We start from the raw sequence: 25,779 nt of genomic DNA, 5'->3' as shown, positions 1-25,779 counted from the left end.
ATTTAGAGATGATGCAGACATCCAATGTGATGAAGAAAACTTGTCACATGATGCTGGAGAGAGGCAGAATTAGTCACACTATTCTTTGGTACTGTTATGTACCGTTTGTGTACTGTTTTTTCCCCAGTAATTCCATAAATTACTAGAAATAAAATACTATATTGAAGCAAACTGCTGATTTTCTTTCCTTCTTGTTTACCTTACGTAAAATTGGTATATTATACAATCTATATATTTTCCTTAAAGAAAGTAGTGTAAAGTCACTCAAATTGTTCAAACTGTAAAGATGAAAAAGTTTGTAATTTCTGTATTGGTGTTTGACGCTAGTGTTTTTACCCTCAGTGTGTTCTGAGTGACAGTGTGTGTTATCTCAGTGAGGATTGTGCATAGTGTTTGGCTGCACTGAGCCTGTTTTGCAGCTGATGTGAACTGTTTAGCTCAGGTGACTGTTGGTAGTGCCGACTGTAGTTTGAGTTTTGCACATGTGACTCCATTTGTGCCCACTGTGGTTTAGCAATCGGAAAAAACTGTAAGAGATGTGAACTGTTTAGCTCAGGTGACTGTTGGTAGTGCAGGCTGTAGTTTGAGTTTTGCACATGTGACTCCAGTTGTGCCCACTGTCGTTTAGCGATCGAAAAAAACTGTAAAAGCTTCCATACATTTTACTGCCCTCTGCAGGCCAAAACCACTTTAACTATAGTCTCTATGCGCTCATATAATGAAACGGTAACTATTGCTTCTGCAAGCAGACCCAGAACAATTTGCAGACTTTCATAAATAAGTGGCTAATTATCAGTTCCCATCTGTCCCATATTATTTTTGAATTAATCTAAACCTCTAAATCATCACAATGATCCTGTGGTGTCATTGTTATTGCTGCCATCCTTGTTATGATCGATAAGCTACTTTTTTTTTTCTTCGTCTTCTTTTGTCTTTGTTCACCTTTTTTTTTGTCTTTGTCCGTGTGCAGTACAAAGGCAGCAGGGCTATGCCAGTCTGCAGGATGAGGCAGTGCGAGTTTTCAACTCGCTGCAGGAGATGGAGACGCTGGCGGACACGGTGCCCATCATTCAGGGCATCCTGCAGACCTGCCAGGACCTGCGCCCTCTCAGGGATGAGGTACTTTATTTACCTTCTTCTCTATTCTCAACGGAAAACGGCTTAATTTAGAAAGTTTTAAAACAGTGTAAGCTTTATAAAAACTTAAGTTTGTTAAAATAAACATAAGAAAAACAGAAGAGACGAGTTGTCCCAGTGCTTTTTCCACCACAACACAAGGACATAACGTTTCTGCAGAAGTCTGACATGTCTGTTTGCCATAAAATGTTGATTAAAACTTTACATTTCTCAAATTTCCCCTCCATATTTCGGTTCTTCAGGTATATTGTCAGGTGATCAAGCAGACCAATCATGTGCCTCAGCCTAACAGCCCAGCCAACCGGGCACACTGGCATCTGCTCACCTGCATGAGCTGCACCTTCCTACCCAGTCGAGTCATTCTCAGATACCTCCGCTTCCACCTCAAGAGGTGTGTGTGTGTGTGTGTGTGTGTGTGTGTGTGTGTGTGTGTGTGTGTGCATTATGGATTTATATATATATATATATATATATATGCAGTACAGGCCAAAAGTTTGGACACACCTTCTCATTCAATGTGTTTCTTTATTTTTATGACTATTTACATTGTAGATTCTCACTGAAGGCATCAAAACTATGAATGAACACATATTGAATTATGTACTTAACAAAAAAATGTGAAATAACTGAAAACATGTCTTATATTTTAGATTCTTCAAAGTAGCCACCCTTTGCTTTTTTTGATAACTCTGCAAACCCTTGGTGTTCTCTCAATGAGCTTCATGAGGTAGTCACCTGAAATGGTTTTCACTTCACAGGTGTGCTTTGTCAGGGTTAATTAGTGGAATTGTTTCCCTTATTAATAAAAAAGCAAAGGGTGGCTACTTTGAAGAATCTAAAATATAAGACATGTTTTCAGTTATTTCACACTTTTTTGTTAAGTACATAATTCCATATGTGTTCATAGTTTTGATGCCTTCAGTGAGGATCTACAATGTAAATAGTCATGAAAATAAAAAGGAAATGCATTGAATGAGAAGGTGTGTCCAAACTTTTGGCCTGTACTGTATATATATATATACACTTTATATATCATTCATGGAATAAATGTGTAATAAAAATGGGATTTGTTTCAGGGTACGAGAGCGTTATCCTGGCACCGAGATCGAGCGTTACGCCAGTTTCATCGGGGAATCCCTGAAGAAGACGAAGACTCGTGAGTTTGTTCCCTCTCAGGAGGAGATTGCCGCCCTGCTGGTGAGACAGGAGATGAGCACCACCGTCTACTGCCACGGAGGAGGCTCCTGCAAGATCTCCATCAATTCACACACCACAGCTGGAGAGGTGCGCACATTACACATTATCATCCTCTCAGTCAAACAAATCTAATTTTAAGGCCCATTTCAAGATAGCTGAATTACAGTGTGCTGTTACAAACTGGTCAGTGTTTTTCTGTTGCTGCTGCAGGTTGTGGAGAAGCTGATCAGAGGTTTGGCCATGGAAGAGAGCAAGAACCTGTTTTCTCTGTTTGAACACAACGCCTGCACAGACCGAGCTTTGGAGAGCAGAGTGATTGTGGCCGATGTTCTGGCCAAGTTCGAAAGGTATGTATACTGCTGCCGTTGTTGTTTGGTGGCCTTGATTGCCATCTAGCACTGATTTAGAGTAACTTTCAACTGGTTAGTTTTGCTGTTAACTGTGGTGGTATTTCCAGAAACACCATGTTGTTGGTAAGATGAGACAAGGGGAAAACGTAGGTAACACCAGGCCACTCCTACGTCACAGCTCAGGGGTCGGCCATACTCCTGTCCTGTGTAGTGTAGCATGAATTTATGTCTGTCTCTAGAAGTTGAGGGACTCAAAGTAGCTGCATGATAAGGTAATTTTGTGTTCCGGTACCATCTCCTTTGATGGTCAGCGGAAAACAGGCTTGGGGGCCACACACACCTCACTGAAAAAACACATACACGCGCAGATAGCCTTTCCCCAGAGAGAGATTACTGGTCTTGCAATACAACAAGATTTAGATGATTATCTGTCTTTGCGGCACCTATGTTATGGCGTTATTAATATCTTTGCATAGCCCAAACTAGACAGCTTCAGCAGGTGATGAATGCCTCATGGAATTACAGAGTTGGGATGGCACTACACTGTGGTTAAACTGTACTTCTTAATCCCAAATCTCCTCAATTGAGATTTCATTAAATGCTTCATGTAAATCATCAAAGTCTCCAGAACATTCTTCATGTATCCAGAGTTGAGCTGCTCCTGAGTTTTCCCTAACATTAACAGTATGTTAGGATTGTTTTGATCTGTGGTTATTTAACCTGCGTCTACTGTATTTTTCCAGATTGGCAGGCAGTGAAGAAGAGGAGGAGGAAGGAGAATGGAAACTCTACTTCAAGCTCTACTGCTTCTTGGATGTAGAGAGCATGCCAAAAGAAGGAGTGGAGTTTGCTTTTATGTTTGAGCAGGTGAGCTGTTGGAGACGTCTCTAAATTGAATTCAAAATAATATACTTTACTTTTCTTTTCTCTTTTTGGCATCTAGTCTCCCCTGTCATTCTTAAATAAACTACTTATTGAAATTCTTTTTTCGTTATTAAATCAATGTGTTAGGGTACTTATGTTACTCCTGCACTGCTGCAAAATGAACAAATAAAAGCCTGTATGATAGTTTTTTTGTCTCTTGCTGTCAATCTCGTTTACTCTCTCAGGCTCACGAGTCTTTGATAAGCGGTCACTTCCCGGCTTCAGAGGAGACTTTGCAGCACCTGGCTGCTTTACGTCTCCAGTATCTCCACGGCGACGGGGCAGGTCGGGCTGGGTGGAGCCTGGGAACCGTTTATCCAATTGGACGTCTCCGCAATCGCATCATTCACTCCACCAAGCCGGGTGTGGGGACGGCAGGTGGAGCCGGAGGAGCTGGAGTAGGAGCAGGAGATGGGAAGGGAATAGCAGGAGGACAGGGAGGTATCGGGGTCGGGGCAGAGAAACGGAGGACCCCGAGCTTCCTGGACGGCACCCTGAGGAGAAGCTTCAAGACTGGGTCACTGAAGAAGCAGAAGGTCAGTGGTGGAAGTAGCGTTTTGGCCCATTTACTGCAATGTACTTGATATTACACCTGCATGCATTAAAAAACGGTCAGAAAAAATTGTTACATACTTTTGGTCCTTAGTATAGCATCTTCAACATTTAAAAAAAACTTGTGAAATGTTACTTAAAAAGAACAAACAAAACCATTTTTAAATAAAGTCAATACAACATTTTATTTAAATTAAATTAAGATGACTTCTTCAAACTAGCAAAAATATTGATGCATTAACAATGTGACTAGTTTTTTGTGTGTATGGATTAACATTCGCTAAAGGTAGTCCACATGACACTATTTAAGTCTTACTATTTCATACAGTTCACTTAATAGTACAATTTAAAAAGTTAGATAAATGAACAATAGTTTTTACTGTCTCTTAGCCAAGCCGTCTCCTTGAGTAAGACTTTATGGATGCTCAGGGCGTCTTAGTGAAGTGGACATTAATTGGACATATATTAAGTAAATAAGTAATCCATAATTTTACAGCACTCCACAAGGAAATATTTATTCTGAATTTGTCATATCTGTGTTGTGATATGTAGTCCAGGAGCTGTATCTTTTCCCAGTTACTGTGACATGTGTGACGTGATGGATATTTGCATTCTGCAAAATTATCTAGTTCAGGTTTACTAAATGACAGATGGACCTCCCAACAAACTGGATTGCTTTCTGATTGACTGACTGAATGATTGATAGTTTGACTAAGTGTTCTTCATTGATTGGCTGACCGGTGTCGTTGCAGGTGGAGGAAGAGCAGATGCTGGAGATGTGGGTGAAGGAGGAGACGTCCGCCACACGGACCAGTGTTCTGGAGAAGTGGACCCGGCTGCAGGGCATGCCTCAGCATCAGGCCATGCTTAAATACATGAGCATTATCAAGGAGTGGCCTGGATATGGATCTACTCTGTTTGATGTGGAGGTAAGGAAAGAGTAGAGGAAATTATGAATTACAGGGATTTGTGCAAAAACCACGAAATCCCTGACAAGTAACCTCTTATTTTCTCTTCTCCTTTGTTCCCTCCATCTCTGTAGTGTAAAGAGGGTGGTTTCCCTCATGATCTGTGGCTGAGTGTGAGTGCTGACAATGTATCAGTATATAAACGGGGTGAACCTAAGCCACTGGAGACCTTCCAGTACGAACACATCACCTTCTTTGGGGCGTCACAACCCTGCACCTACAAGATCATCGTGGATGAGAGGGAGATGTACTTTGAGACGCCACTGGTGCGAGCTCATTATTCATTGTTTACCTTTTATTTATTTTTTTATTTATTTTCATTTTTTATTTATCCCCTTTAGAGCTGAAACCACACATTATTTTCATTACTTTCATGATTGATTGTTTGGTCGATAAAATGTTGGAAAATGGAATTTATTTTTTGACCTGATTGGGATCCGACTGGGAAATTTGCCCATTTAAATAAAATCAATAAGTTGTTGTCTGTAAGTCAGAGTCCCGTCATTTAAAGTTATTAAAAACGACCATCACAATGTTAGGTCTTGTTTTATGATTATACCGTTATTTCATATTTTTCATATTGGGGAGGACTTTTATATTTGCCTGCTTGGCCCACTTCTTTTCTAGACCCTAAAAGTCAGAATATCTTGGCCTCTGCTGCTTTGATTTTGACCATACTTTTTTTGGAATTGTCTCTTGTGAGTCCCCTTTTATGGACATGCAATAGCAATACCTCTTTAATTTTGCCAAAAACGAATCACTTAAATGCATTCATATTGGGACGCATGCATTATTAACCCAACACTTTGTTTTCTCTCTCTTTAGGTTGGGGAGATCACCAAGATCATGAGGGCCTACATTAACATGGTGGTGAAGAAACGTTGCAGCACCATGTCAATGACCAGCATAACCAGTTCCTGGGTCAGGTGATTGCCACAAACCAGTCAGAGCCCTCGGTTCATCCAGTGGCAGCAGATGCCTCGGACCCAGTGCTGTGGTTCGTTGGTTTTTATGGAGGCAGTCACACCAACCAGCTATTCTTCAAGGTTGAACCAAGAGTAGTGGATGATCAAATGGGGTAAAGCACGATAGAAGTGGACGCAGAAGCCAAACGCACACTCTACTGGTCTGGGCATCACTTGGGATATGGGGGTTAGGGATAAGGGATCTATTTAAAAATGTGCATGACAAAGAAAACATCCTGTATTTTTGGACGGTCCTTCAAATACATAACCCTCCAGTTGTAGTCCTGCATGTAGATGTTCAAGCACACTCCAAACTTCTCTCCACTTCCCTTTCTGGACAAATTTCAGTAATAACAAGCACAACTCAGCCACCCAGTCCTAGGCTGCCCCCCCCCACTCCCCCACCGATCCCCCAGTGCACTGCCAGACAGAAGAAAGCCACACGTTCTCAGTTAAATCTGTTTCCTTCTCACTCCTCCAATTTCTCTCTCTCTCTCTCTTTCTCTTCACATGTCCTCACTGCTGTTGCATCTTTGTTTGCTGTTGGGATTACGTTATTATGCTAAATTCTTGCTTGCTTTCTCTCTGTCGTTCTCCTTCTGTCGTTTATCTTTCACATCAGCTGTATCGCATCTGTTTGTGACTTGAGAAAAAGGACTCAATGATGATTCTTCTTCAGGGCTACTAAAGGGAAAAAAATAAGCTCCCTGCCCGACATAGTGTTCAGTCGCTCACTTGTCAGTGCCACCGTGTGGCACCAAGAAGAAAACACAGCCAAAGGAAGTGGCTTTCTTTAATATCAAATAGATATTCTTGAGAAGAAAGAGTAGAGGTTTTGCTTTGGTGGCTCTCTGGTCATGCTTGACTTGACATGGATAGCCAATGCATGGATAACAGCCTTACTCGGCCCTACAAGGAGAACAATTTCAAACAGAATAGTATGAGACAAAACATTTCCCTATCTATGTCTACATAACACAAACTACATATATCTAGTGTTTATTCACATACATGTACACATAAACTGAACCAACATGTATTGTTTTGTACTGTATATCACACATTATAAGAGGTATTATTGAATGCCACTGCACTGTACAGTATATAGATGCCATACTAAATGCATTGTCACACCTCTCGTGTAAAATACATGCAAGTGAATGGTGTTAATGACCACTGTATGTCCAAATATATGCCAACACTGTACATCATTCACTGGCTGTGCCATTAATGTGACTCACAGAGAAACAAATAGTAAAAACACAGACCATAATGAGACTGGCTGCTGTGGCGATCATGTTTCCACAGTGTTTTGATGATTTTTTCTTTGTTGTTATCTGTGGGACTCACTCTTGGAGTCATACAATATTGTATATCCTTGTCTTCTCATGCTATTCTCACTTTATTTCTTTTATGAGATCAGTGACTTGGACAATAATGCATAAGAGCTCCAAACCTGTTTATGAACATGTGATTTTTATTACTGATACTATTGTTACTGTACTGTATGCCCTCTGCTATCTTAACCACCCTGAAGTGCTGTGTCTGGAATGCTGCTGTGTGTGTGTGTGTGTGTGTGTGTGTGTGTGTGTGTGTGTGTGTGTGTGTGTGTGTGTGTGTGTGTGTATTTATGATGTAACAGTTGGAAACGAAAAGGGAAATAAGAAATGAGAAGTGATTATAATGAGTGTATTCCTTGGAAATAAGACGTATATTTAAATGACTTTGCAAAGAATGGTGTCGTGATTGTGAGTTAAAGGGAAAAGCATGGGAATGTTAGGGTTAGGGGTTATTTCATTATTATTGTGCTGTATGTATTGCAAGGTGTGGAGGATAATGTATTAAATATATATTGGAATTTTTCAGTCTCAGTGTAAGAGGAACAGGTAAGACACTGCAAGGATATGAGCTCAGTGATGGTTTTAATTGTGCACTGGGTATGCTGACAGTCATCACTGGTGTGTGTGTGTGTGTGTGTGTGTGTGTGTGTGTGTGTGTGTGTGGGACTTAAAGTGAAGTCACTGTTCTGTCATCTGACTCTGTGGCACTGCAGGTAGACCAAAGCATCCATAACACACCCCACATCAAATATCCAGGGGGAATACTTAAAAATACTGTCTCATATCCAAACACGATCCAATTAATTGTCTGATTTGGTTTAGCTGAAGTTTCTAAACTAGTTTCTATGTCAACATTTATGGTATCAAATTATGGTTTGCCAGATATTTAAGTAAAGTTAAGGTGAAATTGTCTGTTGTCTATCTGGAGTGCCAACTTCAGGGCTGTAGCATTTAGAAATACTGAGGTCATGAGGACAAGACCTTCAACCCCCCAACCAAACCACTATTGACAATTAGATCAGACACCAAAAAACTATATCTTAATTTGAGGTTTTTCACATTTTATCTTCTTAAGATTCAGTTATGGATATGGTTAAGGATTTCATTTCCAACATGGTCTTAATGCTGTTTCAAACCTACCCCACGTTGCCTGGAATAACATTCTGTTAAAAGAAATGGCAAGGTATTTATTTATTTGGCCTGCAGGTATTCACATTTAAAAATAATAATATTTAGTCTTAAAATACTGGATTCAGCCTACCAAATATACCTTTTCCATTGTAGAATTTGAACTCCCTTTACCACCTTTGCTAAAATGCCCCAAAATTCCTAAAGAAAAATCCCCAAGGACTTAAGCTCAGTATCCTCAATGGAAGTCACTAGCCAGTCCTGGCTGCATACGATCAGCCCATTGGGATCCTGCCTATAGAGTTAGAATAAGCAGAACTCCTACAGGTTCCTATTTGAACTTTTGGTTATTTTAGTTTTAACTATAATGAGAGGAGAACCAGAGAACCCATAAGCCATAATTAAGAAGGAACCTGGAGCTGTCTGTTCTGGTTATTCTACATGGTTCTGTCTGTTACTGATATTACACTGAGTATGGAGAAGTTGCCCCATAGTTGCTGAATGTGATCAGTGTCTTTTGCAAAAGAGAATAATAAATTGAAGTTAGATTTCTGATCGCAAATCAGTTTCCAAGGGCAACTTCATCACAAAGGGTCCTGTTATCAGCCGCAGGCGGCCAGAGTGGGGCCCATTCTTATCTTATGTTATGCCTATTATCATCATTAACATTATAGTAACATTGTGCTTGTTATAAAAAAAAAGAAAAGAGAAAGAGAGAGATATGTGTGTTGTTCTTTATTATTTGTAACTGGCTTTACAAAATTATGCTTTAATAAATTATTGGAATTATTGTCCTCTATTTTATGTTGTTTTTGTGAATTTATTTTAACACACAAACGGTGGAAAGTAACTAAGGGAATGTATTTAAGCACTGTAGCTGCTTAAGTACAATTTTGAGGTAAGCAACTTTTACTCCATTTATATTTCCATTTTATACTATTTCATTCTTCCACTACATTTCAGAGAGCAACAGCAGCATTAATTTCAAATTATTCAATAGGCCTATTCTCACAAAAAAGAGCAAAGGTTAGAGGAAAGTCCCAAATCTTATGAACTCAGTACCTGACTATAGGCTATAAAGTGTTAAAACTAGCGAAACTAGTAAAATGCTGCTTAGAAATTGTAGAATAGTACTACTCTATCCAAGGAAAACATGCACACAGTGGCGTACACACGCATTCCTCTCCTTTGTCGTTGCGTCGTTGGTGCGTAACGAGCGTGCGTCAGGATTCAGCGTTTGGCTCATTCTCGGTAAGTTCACTTCTCGACTTTCAGCAGCCAACACATTTCCTGTTTTTGCGCTCACAGGTTTTTCAAATCTTCTCAGACGAAAAGTCTGAGGAATAACATCTGGAATAATCTTTTCTCAGAGGTGTGGCGATGGATTCACGGATTGCTCTCGCTGCTCTCCTGCTTCTCTTCGGTTTGGCGACAGTTGTCGCTCAGTCTTCCTCAACTGGCAAAGGTAAAGAGTAAGAATAATTAATGGCTGCTCTGTGCTCTCCATTTGATTTAATCGCCTTCAGCTGCCTTGTTACTTTTAAGAGGTCTTAGATAAATTGTAAATGATACAAATCCACACCTGACTTATTGGCTTTTCTTTGGCCAATCATTTTTCTCTTTGGGGTCTTACACTTTCTGTTGAACAATGGAAATAGAACAGGACAATAAGCAACCAGAATCTTTATTTGAGCTACCATTGTTTGTATTTTCTGGTTGAAGATCTTTTCTCATACAATAAAGGTAGAGGCTATGTTTCCGCTTATAAGAGACACATGAAAACAAGATGAACAGTGATTGCATTGATATAATTGTGCCTCTGCCAGTTACATATCTTTGTGTATTGTTGAAACCTCTCAGCAGGAACAACGAGTTTTCAGTTCACAACCCCCTCAGTTTTTTTTGTTTGAGTAAGAAACCAGCAGGAGTAGCCACTAACAAACCAACCACATGAGAATAAGACTTTTGTTTACAACCTCAATTTTACATAAACACTTAGACAAACCCAGCTCTTGTCCTGTGCAGTCTGCTGATAATAACATGACTGTTCAGAAGTCTGCATGTGTGTTTACTGTGCTGTGTCTCCATGGAAAATGTCCCAGGAGGATTAGTTACAAATACCACAGTGAGCACAGTCCTCCTTTAATCTGCTTCTCATATTTTCAGCTATAATTAGAGGAATTTCTCTCCTGAGGCCAAATGTTTGTACCTCCAGCATCATGTTGACAGAGTTTACTCCCTTATGTACTTTCTGTGGATTATTTTGGGTGTTTCAACTAAACTGACTTTTCCCCCCTACAGTGTGTGAAGCGAACAACGGGACAAGCTGCGAGGAATGTCTGAGCAATGTGACGGTAAGTCCTTGGGGAGAAAATCTTTTGTTTCTGCTGGTCTGATTTCATTCCGTGTGTGTGTGTGTGTGATGGAAACTAAAGTGTCCTGGGTAAAGGAACCATAGCCAATGGATCCTCCTCCACTTCCACACCTGTTAGACTGGTTTGAGGAGTAATAACTGATCTGTCATGCATTCCGTACCCTCCTCCTTCATTTTCAACTTTTTGTGTGTATGCTGCAATTGCCCTAAGTACCTAACAATTCATTGTTTGTTCAAATAATAAAGAGGTCAGTATGTGCTTTGGTATTTTTTTTACAGTGCTTGTGGTGTCTCACAACCAAGGCGTGTGTCACGTATCCAGGGAGGACCATCCTTCCACCCCATTCCCTCTGTCCACTGAATGAAGCCCGCTGGGGGCTCTGCTGGAGTAAGAGAGTGCACACACAACACACACAATCAAACTTTTATTTACGTATACTCAAATATGCATTTAAAGAAGACAAAAGCTTGTGCAGGAGAGGTTGGAAGATAAAAGCTTATACAAAGACTAAAAACTCAGGGCAAGATATACAGAATTACATTTAATAAAATAAAAATACTTCATTGCACCCCCACCACAACTTCAATGAGTTGTTCAATTAACATTTTTCATTGTTCATTTAAGGCAGGGGCCTACAATAAAGTGTAGAGCCTTTATACATACCTTTTTAGTGTATAGAATACTAAGCTATACAAATATTAATTGTTGGTATGATTTTATAAATCATGTTTTAATGTTAAACATACATGTGGCACAGTGAATCCTTAGGAGTAACTGTATCTGTGGATGGCTACATCAGTGTCTACCTTACCTTGCCAGTAAGCCTATCATCAGTGGGGATTTATATTTGCTAATAATATGTTGGATTCATGTTAAGACATTTTAATTTGAAAAAAATATTAAAAAATGAATTATAATTTGGTAATTGCAGTAACTCTGAGGACCCCCTGTTGAAGATCTCTGATTTAAGGCATTTAGTTAAATTACTGTACAAGAAGTAATTATTATTAAGCACAGTTTTGGGATACGTTATTTGAATGTTTCCACGTTTGTGCTCCACTAAATGTCACAGGTTACTCAGCTATTTGTTTGATGGGTTATGGTTAGGTAAGGGAACCCATAACACAAAGAGAATCAATTTAAAATGATATAAAACAGAAAAAAGCAGCAAATCACATTTGAGATGCTGAAATCAATGAGTTTTTTTGTGTTTTTGCTCCGATGGCTGTAAGATATACAGTACTTACATACATGCAATTTACAGAGAAACTTAACATATGCTCATAATGGATACCATGGCTACAGATTTACTGATTGGTTTCTGATTTCCATTCAGTTCTACAGGGAACCGAATCAACAGCACTTCTTCTTTGTGCTACATTAACAGTTGACTCTCACTGCTGAAACAACCTAATCATTGTTTAAGCAGTAAACAAACTTTAAAAAACAATGCGTTCTCTTTTTGCCAATACACCTTATCCTTCACTTTATCAAATCAGGACAACCTGTAGTATCACACATAATGCTTTGTAGTGGTGGCTAAAATCTTCTATCACAATATATGTAATTTTATGTTACAATATCAATATATATTATGATATAATACACCTTTTTCCACTTTATTGTCATTGCACAGAGTACAAGTACTGAGACTACAAAATACAGTTTAGCACTGAACCAGAACTGCAAAAAGCAGTAAAGTGCAGAGTAATGTACATTGTGCAGAGTAATAAACAGTAAGGGGTAAGAATGTTATATACAGTACAGTGTGATATGAATATGCTAATATATATGCTGTATAAACATGTGGAGCACTTATATTAGGCAACATATATAGTGCAAGTACAATAATGGCAATAGTGAGACATTGCTCACAATGGTCAAACACAGGGGTCCTTAACGTTTTTAGACTAAGGACCTAGAGCTGAAAGAGAGACAAAGCAGGGACCACCTACTAATATTGTATAAAATTGAGTTGTATATTAAACTGGGCCTACAATAATGTGTAAGACGGCCTAAGGCCTTTACACATAGCTTTTTATGGTGCATACAATCAGGGTTCAAAATTAACTTTTTCGTCCACCAGCCAAATGGCTAGTGAATGTTCAAATTTTACTAACCACTTAATAGATTGCCATTGTTTTTTGGCTGATGAGTGAAGCAAATCTTCCAGCCACTAGTATATTCGACTCACATTTGGCTAGTAGATTGTGCTAAGTTTGAACCCTGCATACAATACTAAACTATTAAATTAATTTCAGACATATATATATATATACATATATATTTATACATCATGCATGTGGCACAGTGAATCCTTAAGCTTAACTGTATCCGTGGATGGCTACCTTAGTGGCTAGCTTACCTATAGGCCAGCAAGTCTATTATCAAATTTTGGATTCATCTTAATGTATATTTTTTTAGACATTTCAATAAAAAAAACTAAAAAAACTTTATGAAAAATTATCAAACAATAATTTGGTGGCCCCCCTGCTGTAACTCTATGGGTCCTGGACCCCCTGTTGAAGATCTTTGGTCTAATACAATCCAATATATTTAAGAGACACATTTATGTTGCTTTATATGGTCAATATCCTCCCCTACTGCTTTGTTACCAATTAAACCATCCAAGATCATAAACACATTAACCTTGGCAAGCACATTGAGGTCAGACTGCAGCAAAATGCTGCTTACATATTAACACATAAGATAATTAAACATTCTTCACTTAAACTTTTGATGTACATTTTACTTCACATATTTCCTTTTACTTCTGAAAGCCGAATACAGAACTTATACTTGTGTCTTTCACTAGACTGACCTTAATGTCTCCAGTCTAAAAAATAACATTACAATCAAGTGGTTAAGTGGTTGGAGTCACCTTGCAATATACGTAGAAAGATTAGAATGATTACAGTGATTTATGTCAGGGGAAAAAAGCAAGAAAAGAAAAGGTACAATATATTAAATATTTTCTATCATAAAGGTAGATATTTGACTGTGAATTCCTGCATAACTTTGTCATTGTGTTTCTCTGTCTCGGTCTGTAGTGAACTTCCAGACGTTGATAATCACCTTGGCAGTGCTCGGTGGAATTATCATCATCGCCTTCCTGGTCTGCCTGTTCTGCTGCTGCAAGTGTGAGAACTTTGGGTAAGTGTGCAGTGAGCTAAGAATGACCCTATTGCTCTATATGACTGATGCTGAAAGGAATTTTCAACTGTATTTATAGAGTACTTATATAATTAACTTTCAGTAGAGGGAAAAGCTTAGACAGTACTTATGTCTTGTTGCTAAATGACTATTTACTGTAACATGTATCTTTTCTAGCATTTGGCATTAGACATTAGGCATGAATAAAGTAATATACACGCTTACAATAACTATAACAAATAAATTCTTGAAAGTGTATTTAAATAAGAATTCTTTCAAAATCAAACATTTCATGAGAATAAAAAATGTATCTATAGTAAAACTATTTTGGTGTATATCAGGTTTTGTGCTGGGTATCTGCTTTACTGGGTTTTGCAGGTTAACCCCTGAACCCATCTCTACCACTCACCCCGTTCATTTATGTTTCTATGAATATCTGTCTTACCTTCAGAGATATGCATATCTAACCTAATCACATTATCAACATAGGTAGCAAACAGCTTCGTTAGTCAGTGGAATGGGAACAATAGTATCTCCTGGGTGGTTTGTACTTGGAAATAAGTCTGCATGATGATGACATAGTTACTTACGCCAAGAAGGTTGTTTGTCTGTCAGCAGGATTATGGAAAAACTACTTTCCCAGATTTCCACGATGAGAGGTGTAGCATGGGCTAAAGAAGAACCCATTACATTTTGGAGCGGTTTCGAATCACAGTGCGGATACACAAATACTTTTTTACTTTCATTAACATTGCGAGATAGGACATTTGTGTTGCATTCATGCAGTGTTGGAATAATCGGGAAAAACAAGTTCCCAGCTGGGAAAGTCGTAACATTGTGAGATTGGGCATGCCTTGGCGGAGGACTGTGCTCTCCGAGTGCCCTTCTAGTTTTATCCGTGGCTTGTCAGAGATCAAAGTTACAGATAGTTATGTTTAGGTATACTGTAACTACAAAAATGGCTATGGTTATGTATTAGGTTAGAACTGGTTAGGTTCAGGTACACACTTATTGTCACAGGTGGTAAAGTATGGGTATGGTGTTAAGGCCAGAGTAAGAACTTACTGTAGGATGACTGCCTTTGACAATCTCTCATGACTTCCTTCATATAAGTCTGGAGCTAAATTTATCACAAGGTAATGTTATGATGTGATTTATGTTCCGTGTGAACCATGTGGGGAGATTTTGTTCTAATTGTGAAGATTATATGGCCACATCTGTACATTTCTGTTAGCTTGGGTGTGGTTTCTTTTAGGTGTCGGCACTTGAAACACGCGCTGTGTCAATACCTGTGACTTATTTAACCATAACCACACTTTGGTTTTGTGTTTGTGTGTCAGATCCAAGAGGTTGGAGGCCAAGATCCAGAAACAGGTCAATAAGACAAAAACCAAGCAGGAAGAAAGGTAAGAAATAATGTTCTGTGAATGAAACCTTTAGGATGTAACACAGTTTCCAAGCCTGACTTGGTTTCTTCTTTTGTGAGTGTATATGATGCAGCTATATCTATAGTTTACCACCAGTGGCTCCCCTGTGCAAAAAGATGTTTCAAGAGAGAGAGTCTATTTCCACAAGTAAACTCAGATGCACAAGGTGGACTTGGGATTTGCAATAAAAGCAAAAAAACATTAAAGCAATTCAGTCTGATTGCGAAGCTGCATCTTAACTAAACTGTTAAACATACTCCGACCCCCACTCTCTACCACCACCATCTTCTCCAAGCTCTCCCATCGTGGAAGATTTACAGGTTTATCAATGACACAAGAACAGTTTCTTCCCGCAGAGCTTTCTCCCTCATGAAAAAAAAACAACTCACACTTCCTCATCTGTGCTGCTGATATTTATTTCCTGCTATACTTTGATCCCATGTTAATGTTTCCATGTACACAGCCAGAATCCAGCCAACCAGGGTTGACAGGGCCTGGGTCTATGCACATCTTAGGGTGCATTTTAACATTTCCCCTGTTACAGCTTTCATCTGGTCTCTGTCTCAGTGTGGGAGATTCTCATGGTTTACAATCTACAGGACACTTGACACACCAGGTGCCCCTGTTGCATTGTTGGTCATGATCCATATCAGTGTTGTCCTTTATAGCATACCGCACATACGTCAAACTGTTACCAGCCCAAACTGGTTTGGTGGCCACATAACTTTTAGGGGTGTGAAAAATATTGTTGTATAGTCATTATGTCACTCAGAAGAGAATGTTTTGTCCCTACAGGAAAACAGAAATGAAACAGAGACATGAAGAAATCCGGAAGAAATATGGTGAGCTCTATCACTTGATGAAACCCCCTTTTCTCTCTTTTTCATACATGTGCATATACCAACATAGTGCAGATATGTTTCTCTCTGTTCTGTAAATGCTTAATGTAGGCTTTAAAAACTGCAAAATTAGATAAAGCTATCTTTTTCTGGTTTACACTTGACAGAGGTTATTGAAAAAAAAACATTTTGGAAAATGCGCTTATTTGCTTTCTTGCCCAAGGTTAGATGAGAAGAGTGATACAACTCTCATGTTTGTACAATAAATACAGTATGAAGCTACCGCTAAAGGCCGGTTAGCTTTGTGTTATCACAGACTGGAAACAGAAGGAAACAGCTAGCTTGGCTCTTTCCAAAAGTAACAAAGTCCACCTACCAGCAGCTCTAAAGCTAAAGACATTATATTTTGTTTGTAGAAAAAACAAAGTGTGAAAACTTTATGTTACAGGAAGTTAATTACCAGATTTCTTTGTCGAGTGAAGTAACTTCCTGGAGTCTCCTCTGGTTGCCTTGCAACCTTATAGTGTCCCTAAAATGTGTTGTTTTTACACTTTGGTTTTGGTTTAAATACAAATGCAGTATAACTCCTCAGTGAACTTTAGATTTTATTTCCTTCAGACAGAGCCAGGCTAACCGTTTCCCCTTGTTTAGAGTCTTTAAGCTAAGCTAACTAGCTGCTGGTGGTAGCTTCATAGTTACCTGACAGACATGAAGATGTTGCTGATCCTCTCCTCTAACTTTCAGCAAGAAAACAAGTAGGCCTTCACATATTCCATCTCAAACTACAATTTTAAATCAACGCATGACTTTACTGATTGTGTTATGTTTCTTCAGGTCTAAGTGGGCAAAATCCGTATTCCAAATTTGCATGAGAGGATCTGTGAACTGAGATTTACACCACGACCCTTCGGTTTTTCCCTGAACTCTGAACTCTCACTCAACCATCCATCACCAACCCGTCTAGTGGTTGTGAAAAGGAAATGTGTCAATTAATGTAAACTATAACTTAAGACAATTTCAGAAAGGTGACAGTAGTTTGGTTAAGGCAGTCTTGTGTGGCTTCTTCCAGCCAACAGGAATGGTGTATTTAATGTGATGACATAAGAGGCTGTATCCAAAGGCTAGAATAGACACTACACTATAATAATCTATCCTGTGGCTCATATAGCATCAGTCTACTTGCTATTTATTAGATTAACTCTTAAGGTCAATTGTACAGAATAGAAAGAATCCAGTTTGGTTGCTGAATAATTCTTAATTCTTTCTGCATATCGTCGTTGTGGGGCAGAAACCTCCTATCTCCATGTTTCATCATTTTAATTTCTTTTCATAAATCAGTGCTATTGGCCTTTTTTCGTCTGTAGGTTTCACAAATATTTAAACAGTGATGAGGCGATTTTGTCTGACTTTTTATTTAGCCTATTTCATTTACTGAAAAGAAACAGGTTTGGACATACACTGTTTTCGCCCGAGAGCGACAATATGCAAATTTTCAGATATCATCTGTTTTGCTCCTTTGTGTTGATGATGATTTAGAGATATACTTAATAAACGATAACATATTTTTGTACTTTGTGTGATTTTAAATTGACATATTCCTATTCTGAATGTAGGAGGCCATGTTTATTGCTGTATTCCACTGACAGAAATTGTTTTTAAGGTATTATGTTTGGTCAAAATTAAATCTTCACCCTTGCATCCAGAATTTGTAAAGTAATCATTAACTTAAGTTGAATGTCTGCCTAATTTGACCTGTTTACCTGTATATCCTGTATAAAAACAAAAGCCCAATAAAAGATTTTGGATTCATAATTCCTTCAGTGGCGCAGGACTTTTATTGTTTTCTGCTGTATTGCACTTTTATTTAAACCACAACTTTTGCTTCATATTTAGTATCTTGAGTTATAAAAACATGAAAGTAAATTGATTAAAACTGTAGTGGCTCTCGTATACAGTGCCTCAATTGGAAGTTTAAATGCTGAAAACACTTCTTTAGAGGCTGAAGGCTGACACCTGCTGTGTGATGATAGATGATGTTGATTTTTTTTATATCTTGTCCCATTTTATGCCAAATACTGTTATTTTATGGCAGAATATATCCTTAGCATAGATCAAAACTGATATGAAAGAAATATAATTATGATAAATCAGCAGGCAATAATGTGTTAGTGAATTTTCTAAAATATTTGACATTGCTGAATCATGTTTTTGTAAAGAGGCAATTTATATTACCAAAGACAATTTACAAGTTCTAGTGGTGACCCATTGTAGTGATTTCAAATGTAACTCTGTAATGTTGGCATTAATATTTACATTTCTTAAAGAAAAGCTTTGATTTTATAGTCAAATACTAGTTGGGGTTTATGAAGAGTCAACACATTTCAATATGCTTATATGATTTATGATTCTTAATGCAAAACATTCCATTTGTTTGGTTTTCGATATGACTTTACTGTAACTATTAAAACAGGGATTAGGCTATATAATAGCTGTAATGGTTCTTTTAACATACCATATGACAAGAGCTTTAGGGTGATAGAGGTATTCTACAAGTTTGTCCAATCAATCTACTTTGTTACTGTAAATACTAGAAGGACACTACACATTCAGAAATAATTAATTCAACAGTATTAAGGTATAGAAAACAAAATGCAGTCAGCTGATTAATGATGTTGCAGTATTTTTTTGTGTGACATCTTAGAAATGAGAAAGGCAAAGGGATGTCTCACAGAGTTATCACTTGTTGGAGGTCTGTGGCTGAATCGTAAAAAAAAAAAATGCTTTATAAGATGTTTCTAAAGACTTTACCTTTTCTTTTTTATACCCTTCTATTTCAAAACGATAAACCTGTGCCCTGTGTGTATTCTTAGTTCTCAATTCAAGTCCTAAAAAGGCACAATGCAGTCTGTAACATCTGAAAGGAATTCAAGCCGTTGTCAAAACTGTCTGTGCCAATAATATACTGAAGAAAAAACTACATGTTTAAAACTTTTGTTTTTGCTGGCATATCAGTAAATACTCTCTCTCTCTCTCTGTTTGTGTAGTTTATGTGGTGCTGATGCCATTTTCAAAGCCATAAGGGAATTTTAGATTGAACTTGAAATTTTACAAATAAATTGTACAAGCAAATCAATAAAATAAAGTAGATGTTATTGACAGAGGTGTTATTCATATTCGTTTGTGTGTGTGTGTGTGTGTATAATCAGTTGGTGTGTAAACAGTTGTATAAATACATGCTATTGTACGAGATTACCTTCATAGGGTCGTTACTTCGCGTGCTCGAGTATTTTGCACAGGGGCGCGCTCCCGTGTCCGCGCTCCCGCGGTTTAGTAGTCACGTGGTCCTCTCAGATCCAATCGTTGATTTGTAACTTCGATCCAAAGCGCGCACCCGAGAGCGGAGGAAAAGAGAGGACAGAAGGCGGCAGAAAGACAAATACAGCCCAATTAACCGATTATTGTGAAACCCCGCACACGAAATACAGCCAGGATGTCAGAGGAAAAGCCAAAGGTAAGATATAAAGGTTTAAAAAGCTGTAGATTTGTAGTGATGGCTGAGTCGAGCTCCTGCCAAACCATTTCTCAGATGTGCAATATAAAATGGCCTGGTTTGCACGTTTCTCTGAATCGGCGCAGTGTTTGTTTCCAAATGAATGAGTACCCGCACAATGCACATCAATATTTACATTTACACGCGCTTATACACGGCTCTGTAGATTGAAATATGAGCTATTCTGTCCTACTATGTAAAGTCACAAAGATTGTGAGCAGAAATGTCAACTACACAATGATTGTCATTTGCGGATTTTTTTCTTTGTCGAAACGGGACCACGTTATGTCCGCAACGACGCAAATGCCGCTACTGCAGCAGCGACAAATAAGCGCTAATGGAGGTGACGTAACGTACGCATATACAACCCAAATTAACTTAGCCATGCTGTTCTTGTTGTTTTAAATGTGTCCGTGCTTGTTTTGCCTCAGTACAGCAAAACAAAACCGCTAGCAGCGTTAGCCGGAAGCTAAACTCAGAATCGGTCTTAAAGGGCAGGCGAGCCAACCACCTAGCCATGAGCTAATCATGCTAACGTTAGCATCTGACTGAAGCAGCATAATATTGTAACCTAGTTATCTGCCTGCATTATTTTGCTCAATGTAAGTTTGTTTTGGTTAAAAATATATCTACGAAACAGTGTAACCATATTCCTTTACCACACATCTTGTTTGCACTTAGTGAAATGTCTTCTAAAGTTGCAGGCTATATTAGCATGCAGTCTGGTAATGTTACTGACATTCGTCTCTAATAGTGCTGTTTTTTTTTTTTTTAGTAGTGTATCTATTTGTAGTTTACTCTCGTGTAAGCTCCTGAGTGTAATGTCTTTGGTATCGCTGTTAACTTGTAACCTGCTGATTTACATGATGTTAAACATGGTTGTCTCTGCAGGAGGGAGTAAAGACTGAGAACGATCACATCAACCTTAAGGTTGCAGGGCAAGATGGGTCGGTGGTCCAGTTCAAAATCAAAAGGCACACACCGCTCAGCAAACTAATGAAGGCGTACTGTGACCGACAGGTGAGCTGAAAGCCCAATGACTCATTTAAAATGTCCTCCTCTCCAACAACTCAAAAAACATAGTTATTTTGGATTTGCTGTAACACATAAGGCAGCCGCCCCATTAGTTGCACACTTCACCTTGCTATTCCTGTAACAAAAGTCCTTTACACATTAATTCATCCATGTCTGTTGTTGCTCCTGCAGGGTCTCGCAATAAGGCAGATCAGGTTCAGGTTTGATGGCCAGCCTATCAATGAGACGGATACACCTGCACAGGTAAGATATTCTGCTCCATTCACCATTATATTCTCTTTAAACGTTGCAGAAATGATCTTTCTACATAATGGTAACACATTAGAGAAGCCTGTCACTATTGGAGACTTTTTACTAACATTGACTCGATTCAGATATTCGGCCTCGCTGAATAGTTTTAAATCATAGTTTTTATATTTCCATCTCAGCATTTTTTTTACCTGTTCAATTATTTATATTCACTGACTGGAATCTCTTTCCCTCTGCTCCTTTCAGCTGGAGATGGAAGATGAAGACACCATAGATGTTTTCCAGCAGCAGACAGGCGGGCACTGCTAAGCCCTCCCCACCTCATTGACGGCCACCCTCAGACAACGCCATCAGCCACCTTCACTGTCCCTCCCCTCCCCATCGCTCCTCTCAGCCTATTATTATTATTATTATTATTATTATTATTATTATTATTATGATGATTTCTTCAGTTTAAAGATGTCTGTCATGGTTTTTCGTCAGTTGTATGGGGAGAGGGGGCTCCTCAGCTGTTTATGTACTGTCTCAGCCAGGACTGAACTTTTGTGCGTGTCAACAGTCTCTCCGCTGGCCAATCAGGACAACATTTCCTCCTGGTACCGCGGGCTGTGATTGGACCAACAGCACGTCACAGCTGTTCCTGGTTTGTCAGTGCTTCTCATTCACTCTCCAGTGAAAGCTTAGTATCCAGTAGTTTGTCACGGTTTTCATCCATCGGGGTCGAATGCGATGCTCTGCAAGTTTGTGCCCGGGGTCACAGTCAGCGGGCATGAAAATGTTTTGAAATGGAAGCACTATCTGAACTTAATACACACCCGCCTTCCATTTCACTTTGCTTTCATGTTTTTTTTTGTCTGAACGGTGACTCCCGCTCTTCTGTCAAAAAAGGTATTTTAATTCTCTGCATTTTAGGTGCTTTTGCTAAAGAGTTCTGCAATGTTTTTGTATTTTTTTTTCTTCTTTAAGTATTAACACCCAGGGGGCTTGTTGATTTTTCCAGTACAGAAGTATCAGAATGGATGTTAGATAAAAGTTGTGGGCCTTGGACCAATACTCCAAATACCAAACTCGTTTCATATTTGATGTACTTTGATCACTCTAAAAGCAAACTGCAAGGTCAAAACTGTCACATTTTAAGGGAGTTTGTATTTCATTGTTATTTGCTTCCTCTTTGACCTCTACTTATTAAGAAAGGTTCTTTTATTTGCTCATCCAGACAAATTCCTATTTAGGGGAGGGAAATATAATTTGTCATTTGGTTGGAGTTGGTTGGTGTCTTCCTGACTGTCTTTGCCAACAGTGAAGATATATACCAAGTGGGGATAAGTGTCTCCAATATTTTAAAGTTTAGAGATGGACGCATGCAGTTTGTTGCGTTATTGGGAGATCAGGGAGGCCAACCAATAGAGTTTGGGAGATAAGTGTTCTGTACCCACAGGGCCCCGTTCTTCGTGTGCAGATAACCAAGTTGATGGCTCAACACTAGCTTGGAGTTTTCAGTTGGGTCAGCATTAAAATGTTTGTTGTTGAAGCAAGTAGTAAACAGTTTTCACAATTTTAATTTTCAGATTGGGCTACATCTTTCTTTAGAGGTGCTCATTGATTAGTATTGTCATAACTGAACAGGGTTTGAGTTAAGTAGTCATAAAACAAAATAAATCCAATGCAATTTTAGAAAGTAACTTGTTTGGCGTACTATGAACTCCTGTTTAGACAAATTCTTGATTTTATTAAAGCTGCAACACGAGCTGCAGTTGCAATGGGCTATATAAATAAAAACCAATACGTCAACCAATAATTTAAATATTTGACAAAAAATGTTTAAAACAGTTTTTACTGTACTGCCATCTGCTGTTTCAAATGTTCACAACTGTCCATTCTGGCCCCAATGAATATAAAATTACATTTGGTTTACTACCCAACTCTCATCCCTCACACAGCCATTAACAACAAGCATTTGACAGAACTCTGTGGTACAGAGGTGTGCAAAATCTGTGTGTGATCCTGGTCAGAGCTTTCCTGTCTCACAAAATAAGAGCACAGTTATCAAGGCAGCCTCCCACTTCCATTTGAAGAACTGAGTTAGCTGGGCAAAAATCTTTTGAGCTGGCTAACATACAAGCTAAGCCATGTAATGTACGAAGAACGGGGCCCACTTCTTGTCATGTTATTTGTTTCTCTACTGATTTGTACATTATTTGTGGTCTTTTACTACTGTATACAATAAATATAGTTTGGTACTCAGATTTTCTGTCGCATGTATCAATTTGTGTATTAAAAAAATGAAAGAACTAAAATGTTTATTTTAACACAATCATCTATGGGGCTAGGATGTTTATTCTTTCTTTCAAAAAAAAAAAACCAAAATATACTTGTTTTTTAATACAAATAATCATAAGTCAGCTTTATAATTATAGAAAATATCCTTTGTTGACCAGAATTTATCCAATCTATTTTAACAGTTAACTGAAGGAGCCTGCACTACATCCTCTGGAAGCTCCTTCCATGCCTTTACAGCACAAAGTTTAAGCAGGTAAAAAATGAATGAATCTGTTACTCTATATATATTTTATTCATTTTATAGGACAAGGACACAGAAGTAACTGATGCCGCATCATTTATAGCCTAAACTAGCTTAAAAAGACTGTCCCTTGATGGGCTTCTTTAAAAATACATGAGTTTTATTTTTTTAAACTACGATGCCTTTTTAAATGTAACCATTTAGCCTCACTGCTGGCTGCTGTACTGTACATTTTGTCACTTGTTAGCACATGGCTGTCATTGAATTATATATAGTTGGTGTGTGGTCCATTATGCAAGACAGGGTTTCAACTCCCACTGAGGCCCTGTCTGCTAAAAATGTATGCTCAAGTACTTGAGATGGAAACACCGCCTGTCTTGAGGAAAATCAACAGCTAGGTGGTGCCAGTGAACTATGATAGTCATAGTCTCTGTCTGGTTTGGTTTAATTATGTCATAAAACAACCTCCACATAACACACTTAAAAATATTCACCAAAACACACACAGAAAACAGAATCAAACTGATATGAAACATGGGCATGCAGACACAAGTAACTACTAAAAGCAATAAAGGAGTTCTGCATAAAAGTGAAAAATGGCACTGCATTTAAACAAAACATTTTTTTTAACTTATTTCCATAGTGTCCCTGAACCAAAAACTTTAGACTTCACTTAGAGAGACAAAGGAACACTAAATTGAATGCAACAGGCTATAAAAGATATGTTGACGTATGATAATTTGGCCTGATTTAGAACTTTAGATCTCATCTGACACACTGAATGAATGGTTAGGTTATTCAGTACAACTGGAACAGTGATAAGACTAATAGCAGCAGTCGATGAGTCAAAGCAGGAATAAGGAAAAGCATGTGCATGAGTGGACAATCTACATTTACTTTTCTGCATCCAGACAGGTCCTTCTGAAACTCCATGCCTTGCCTGGAAGGAAGCAAGATTACTGAATGGATAGAGGGGAAAGAGTTGATATCTGGTATCCTGATCTGTGTGCAGTCTATGATCTTAATGTGGGCGAGAAGAAGAGAGACAGAGTGCATTTGCCTTGTAAATGTGCCGGTCGGTGGATGAGAGGATTCAGAGAGATCTGACACAAGCCGAGATGCCGATGTCTCTCTCTCTCTCTCTCTCTCTCTGTCTCTCTCTCTCTCTTTGTATTTAAGAGTCAAATTCCTACGATTTACAAGTCAAGTCAACTTTATTGTCAATTCTGCCATATGTGGCAGACATACAGAGCAATCGAAAATACGTTTCTCCCCCACCCACGGTGCAATAAGGACACGTACAACAAGGATAATATAAAAGATAAGTAATATGTATAAAACCCCAATTCAAGCAGGTTAAATAATTCAATAAAAGTATTATTTGCAAATTTAATTTGACCCAGGCACTCTTTCTACTTTGCCATTGTGTTTTTTGCCTAATTTCATTGTCCTGAGACTTCAAGCAATATTTGTAGATCTTTTAGGATTGGTTTGAGACTTTAATAGCTGGGTTTATGCACATACCTCAGTTTATCAGGTAATAAACTATGGGATAACAGCTAATATGATAATAGCTCATACCCATCTATCCATTATTAGTGGACCAAAGGTCACATTGTTTTTAGTTTGCCTTTTAATTACGTTTTGCCTGCTGAGGCCCCTTTCATGTAATACATGTCTGGAGGAATTTGCCTTTTGACAGAATTGTTTTCATACTACATTAAAATGTTCTGCTTGCCTGTCAGTCAGTCAGTGTGTCATATATAAGCATGCACACACATACACACAGTGGAGCAGCTCACCCCTCTGGCAGGTCTGTGTCATCAGAGGCGGTTGAGGGAGGATGAGTGACAGGCTGGTTAGTGATTTGCATGTCTGTGGTGTTTAAAAGGAGCTGCAGGTGCAGGGTTCTCCACACAGATGAATGGATTCTTCTCCAAGCACAGATGCTCTGGGTGTCTTTTTCCACTATTTGTGAATCTTAGGTAGCCAGTATAGCCTTTGATGACGTTAAAGAAAGTTTGTTGGTTAGACATTTTTTTTTGGATCTGAAAAGGCTCACTTGGATC

The 25,779-nt window shown here is 38.6% G+C and overlaps 3 protein-coding genes across 3 annotated transcripts in view; all 3 read left to right on the top strand.

The window, feature by feature from the left end:
* The window catches only part of myo10l1 (myosin X, like 1), a 34,225-nt gene extending 28,167 nt beyond the window's left edge, over positions 1–6,058 (top strand). Inside the window, exons 36-45 of the mRNA XM_028566368.1 lie at positions 971–1,119; positions 1,380–1,528; positions 2,214–2,421; positions 2,545–2,681; positions 3,428–3,551; positions 3,794–3,971; positions 4,068–4,144; positions 4,913–5,089; positions 5,203–5,394; positions 5,954–6,058. Of these exons, the coding sequence (XP_028422169.1) occupies positions 971–1,119; positions 1,380–1,528; positions 2,214–2,421; positions 2,545–2,681; positions 3,428–3,551; positions 3,794–3,971; positions 4,068–4,144; positions 4,913–5,089; positions 5,203–5,394; positions 5,954–6,058 (1,496 nt within the window). The remainder of the gene's footprint in view (positions 1–970; positions 1,120–1,379; positions 1,529–2,213; positions 2,422–2,544; positions 2,682–3,427; positions 3,552–3,793; positions 3,972–4,067; positions 4,145–4,912; positions 5,090–5,202; positions 5,395–5,953) is intronic.
* Positions 6,059–9,727: 3,669 nt separating this feature from the next.
* On the top strand, positions 9,728–18,167 carry pttg1ipa (PTTG1 interacting protein a). The gene is made up of 8 exons (XM_028565078.1): positions 9,728–9,812; positions 9,932–10,026; positions 10,863–10,915; positions 11,215–11,323; positions 13,987–14,089; positions 15,430–15,495; positions 16,312–16,358; positions 17,190–18,167. Exons 2-8 carry the CDS (start codon positions 9,942–9,944, stop codon positions 17,225–17,227), a joined length of 501 nt encoding a protein of 166 aa, XP_028420879.1. The 5' UTR covers positions 9,728–9,812; positions 9,932–9,941; the 3' UTR covers positions 17,228–18,167.
* Positions 18,168–19,710: 1,543 nt separating this feature from the next.
* sumo3a (small ubiquitin like modifier 3a) lies at positions 19,711–23,435 on the top strand. The gene is made up of 4 exons (XM_028565080.1): positions 19,711–19,866; positions 20,797–20,925; positions 21,112–21,183; positions 21,436–23,435. Exons 1-4 carry the CDS (start codon positions 19,846–19,848, stop codon positions 21,496–21,498), a joined length of 285 nt encoding a protein of 94 aa, XP_028420881.1. The 5' UTR covers positions 19,711–19,845; the 3' UTR covers positions 21,499–23,435.
* Positions 23,436–25,779: the final 2,344 nt, after the last annotated feature.

This window comes from Perca flavescens, chromosome 20 (genome assembly GCF_004354835.1).
Source record: "Perca flavescens isolate YP-PL-M2 chromosome 20, PFLA_1.0, whole genome shotgun sequence".
Lineage (NCBI taxonomy): Eukaryota > Metazoa > Chordata > Actinopteri > Perciformes > Percidae > Perca > Perca flavescens.
The sequence above is the reverse complement of the archived record's forward strand: the minus strand, read 5'-3'. Positions and strand labels throughout refer to the sequence as shown.

What these genes read in the sequence shown, in the direction of transcription:
- sumo3a (XM_028565080.1), top strand. Translation starts at nt 19,846, where the DNA reads ATGTCAGAGGAAAAGCCAAAG. An exon ending in TGTCAGAGGAAAAGCCAAAG is followed by an intron (nt 19,867 to 20,796) that starts GTAAGATATAAA and finishes TTGTCTCTGCAG; the next exon opens with GAGGGAGTAAAGACTGAGAA. An exon ending in AGACGGATACACCTGCACAG is followed by an intron (nt 21,184 to 21,435) that starts GTAAGATATTCT and finishes TGCTCCTTTCAG; the next exon opens with CTGGAGATGGAAGATGAAGA.
- pttg1ipa (XM_028565078.1), top strand. Translation starts at nt 9,942, where the DNA reads ATGGATTCACGGATTGCTCTCGCTGCTCTCCTGCTTCTCTTCGGTTTG. An exon ending in TGCAAGTGTGAGAACTTTGG is followed by an intron (nt 14,090 to 15,429) that starts GTAAGTGTGCAG and finishes TTTGTGTGTCAG; the next exon opens with ATCCAAGAGGTTGGAGGCCA. An exon ending in AGAAATCCGGAAGAAATATG is followed by an intron (nt 16,359 to 17,189) that starts GTGAGCTCTATC and finishes ATGTTTCTTCAG; the next exon opens with GTCTAAGTGGGCAAAATCCG.